Genomic DNA, 4,068 nt, shown 5'->3' with positions numbered 1-4,068 from the left:
TGGGATTAAAGGTGTGTGCCACCACGCTCGACCTAAAATCTCAATTTTTGAGATTTGAAATCTGTTTTTAAAAGAACCAACAGACGGTCATGCGCTCAAATACAAGACTTAAACCTCAAAAATGAATAGACAAGTTTTAGTTGAAACTAACTCAGAGCAAACATGCAGGGGAAAGGAGACATGTATTAAGCCTGTTAACTCAGAAGATGACATAAACAGAAAAGTGAGATAAACAAGGAGAGCCCAGACCCTTTGGCTGATTCCCTCTCTCCGCCAGTCGGCTCCTGCTTTTGTGTATGCATCTGTTTTCACTTGCTACAACTTTTGTATGTGTCCTGTCCCAAAACAAAGGGAAACTCCCTACCACTCTCCCTGGGGCTACATGTAGTTTCAATTGCTCCAGTGTTCGCCTACACTTCACACAGAAACTACTTGTAAAATTAAAAAAAACTTTTTCTTTTTTTCTGAAGCATGGTCTCACTATGTAGTCCAGGTTGGTTTCAAACTCTGCCTCTGTCCCTGGAGTGCTAGGATGGCAGATCTGCATGCCAGCCAGAGACTTAGACCGTTCACTCTACCTCTTTTCTAATATTATTCATGTCATCTCATTTATACACTTTCTTGAATTTTATTTCAATGGATCCTTACAACCAGCCCGTAGGTTAAGTATCAGTCACCATTCTTCACATTGCACAGGAAAGAAAAAATTCTCTTCGCTTGTGGAGACAAGTTTCACTTTTTTCCATGTTTTTTGATGTAGCTCAAGCTGGTCCCCAACTCTCTTTGTACCTAAGGCTGGTCTTGAACCTAGGATTCTTCTGCTTCCAGTTCCCGAGGGTAGGGTGCAGAGGTGCCCCAGCACGCCTGGCCCTTTTCTTTTTAAAACAGTGGATTTTCAAATTTACTCACTGCATCTTTTTGCTTAGAAAAGGTGCCTGCTGGGAGACTGGACTGTGTAGTATCTAGTATCTAGCTTTGGCTACGTTCCCTCCCCATCCTCCACCCTTCAAAAAATCCTACCCACCAACGGCCTCCCTCACGCTTCCGGGCTCCAGAACGCGGGAGAACGACAGGATTTGGACTACTGGAGACACCGTAGTCCTCTCCCCTCTAGTCTTTCTGAGGGCGCCCCCCACTCCGCCTCGCTGGAGAGGGCGGGGCCTGCGAGTTTAGGCCTCAAGGTGCAAGCGGATACGCCGAGCCTAGCGGCGACAGCGTTCTGGTCACCGGAAGTGCTGCCGTTTTTCCCTCTCCAGAGCCGCGGCCCCGGAGGTTGGAGCGTTGCCCCGGAAGTCATCCCCTAACCCCCCCCCCGCCCGCGGCAAACATGGCGGTGGACTCGTCCATGGAGCTGCTATTTTTAGATACTTTTAAGCATCCCAGCGCTGAGGTAAGGCTTCGCGACCTGATTTCGACGCAGCCCCCTTGCTCCGGTGCTCCTGCAGGGGAATCGGGGGGCGTCCTGGTGGGGTCGCCGCGATCGCCGTAGGGGAGCCTCGGGTCCACACCCCCTCCCCCCGCGCCGTGGAGCCCCGCGGCCCAGGGCGGCGGCCCTGCCTCTCCTGGGTCCCACTGGGGCCTGTCTCCGGTTGAGGCTGCCGCGCGGCTGGCGTTGTTCATTGTGTCAGTCGGCATCGCGGCTTCAGCAGGGTCGGGGTTCTCAGGTTTGCTTCACATGGGGTGCAGCCGTGAGCGTGAGCAGCTTGTCTCTGACAAGCTGTGGGGCCCGCCGCAGCGTCCTGTGGCTTCAGGGTTCCTGAGTAACGACGTTCCTAAGGCCCCCAACGTCTCTCTTTCAAAGGCAGTCTTGTTACTTCATTTGTCATAAAACTTGAATACTTTTGGAAGGATTTCACCCATTTGGACATGACATGCTTATGTCTCCTCTGCATGGAGAATACTTGCGAAGCGTGTAGAGTTGAAGGAGTTGTAATAAAAATTGTCTTCAGAAAGCAAGTCTGTGGTCGTTTTCATGGGGGCGAAGGTCCGGAGTGTTGAGAAGTCTTTCTGTGCAGAAATACTTGAGTATCCCAGGATGGCCCTGCTGTTCTTTGAGTGAATATGCAGAATGTAGCTTCTTAATTAACGCCAGCCAAAAAGAAACTTTAATGAAGTCCACAGAGAAATCCGGGAGAGAGAGAGCGAGAGCAAATAAAGCAAACCTCTTTTTTCTTGGTCTTAAGGTAAATTCAATCATTTAGAGAACCATTCTTTCTTTGGGGATTATTTTTTCCTATTTTATGAAGTGTGTTATTGTATGAAGCGCCACGAAAATAGGTAGAGTGTCTTTGTGTTCTCGCCTGTATCTCCAGTGGCTAGGACTACATAGCTGGGAGAACATAAAAAGTATCCGAATGAAAATGTTTAAAATGTTCTTTTATGAAATAGTGAAATGGATAGTGGCTGATAAACTTGATTTTTCATAAATTTATGAAATAGTGAAATGGATAGTGGCTGATAAATTTGATTTTTCTTTTTAAGATTTAAAAAAATTTTTTATTTTTATGTGTATGGGTGTTTTTTGCCTGTATGTGTGTGAGTGCACCCATGCATGCAAGTGCACCCGTCCATGCAATGCTCGCATACATGCAGTGTCGGCAGAGGCCAGAGAGGGCATCAGATTCCCTGGAACTGAAATTATGAACAGTTATTAGCCTCTTGTGGATGCTGGGAACTGATCATGGGTCCTATGCATGAGTCACCAGTTCTCAACCGTGGAGCCTTTTTTCTAACTTCGATTTTTCTTTAATATAATGAATGGTTTATAGGTCTGAAAGAGTCAAAAGTTGGTGAGCTTTGGGCTGGCATATGTTACTGACAGTGAATTTATTTATGTCCTCACCTTTCAAATGGGTCACAGCAGTACTCAATGACCATTGTATTTCTTTGACTATAATTCTTGCTAGGTTTCAGAAAATTAAAAATGACAACAGTAATTATCAGAACATATCTATTTATAGAAGTAGAGAACAGTTAAAATTTGCAGAGCCTTGTGGTGTTGCATGCCTTTGATCCCAGCACTAGGAAGGCAGAGATTGAGGCCAGCCTGGTCTACATAGTGAGTTCCAGGCCAGCTGGGGCTGTAGGGAAACCCATTCTCAAACTCACTCACTCTCTCTCTCTCTCTCTCTCTCTCTCTCTCTCTCTCTCTCTCTCTCACATGAACGGAAGCCAGGTGACTTGGGAGGCAGAGGCAGGCAGATCTCAGGCAGATCTCTCTGAAATTGAGGCCAGCTTGATCTACACAGCCAGTTCCAGGCCAGTTGGGGTTACGGGAAGACCCTGTCTCAGAAAGACCCCCTGCTTCCCCCCAAAAGTCTTCTAAGCTGGAGTGATGGCTCAGCAGTTAAGAGCACTGGCTGCTCAGGCAGAGGGCCTGGGTTTGGTTCTCAGCACCCACGTGGCAGCTAACAACTGTAATTCCGGTTCCAGGGGAATTTGATGTCCTCTTCTGACCTCTGCCAGCATCCTTGGGCAACGCATGATACGGGTGCACTTACGTGGAGGTAGTAATAATATTTTTTTTCATATTTTATTTATTACTATTATTTTTTATTTTATGTGTATTTGTGTGTTGCCTCCATGTAGGTTAAGTGCACCTGTGTCCTGCAGTGCCTGTGGAGGACAGAAGAGGCTGTTGGATATCCTGGAACTGGAGTTACGGACAGTTGTTAGCTGCCATGTGGGTGCTGGGATTCAAACCTGGGTCTTCTGCAAGAACAACCAGTGTTCTTAACCATTGAGCCATCTCTCCAGCCCCCAATAAAAAGTATTTTTAAAAAGGCTGTGAATGGCCAGGCGTGGTGGCACACGCCTGTAGTCCCAGCACTTGGGAGGCAGAGGCAGACAGATCTCTGTGAGTTCAAGCCCAGCCTGGTCTACATAGTGAGTTCCAGGACGGCTGGGGCCACAGGGAGACCCTGCTTCAAAAACAAAACAAAACGAAAAGGCTGTGAATGGTGCTAAATGAATTAAAGTCTGAGCTACATGAAACCCCCTATCTCAAAAACCCAGCAAAACAAAACATGCCCAAACCAAAGAACAAGAAAAATAAAATGCTTAACCAGT

General features: G+C 47.1%; 1 protein-coding gene across 2 annotated transcripts in view; it reads left to right on the top strand.

The window, feature by feature from the left end:
- The first annotated feature begins 1,248 nt into the window (after positions 1-1,248).
- Virma (vir like m6A methyltransferase associated) overlaps positions 1,249-4,068 on the top strand; it is an 88,442-nt gene continuing 85,622 nt past the window's right edge. The window contains exon 1 of one of the 2 annotated variants that reach the window (XM_008847836.2): positions 1,249-1,390. In XM_008847836.2, coding sequence (XP_008846058.1) covers positions 1,328-1,390 — 63 coding nt within the window. In that variant the 5' untranslated portion in view covers positions 1,249-1,327. The remainder of the gene's footprint in view (positions 1,391-4,068) is intronic. The other variant, XM_008847837.2, reaches the window with a different exon arrangement.

The sequence above is a fragment of the Nannospalax galili genome, unplaced genomic scaffold, assembly GCF_000622305.1.
Source record: "Nannospalax galili isolate Female #2095 unplaced genomic scaffold, S.galili_v1.0 scaffold183, whole genome shotgun sequence".
Lineage (NCBI taxonomy): Eukaryota > Metazoa > Chordata > Mammalia > Rodentia > Spalacidae > Nannospalax > Nannospalax galili.
The sequence above is the reverse complement of the archived record's forward strand: the minus strand, read 5'-3'. Positions and strand labels throughout refer to the sequence as shown.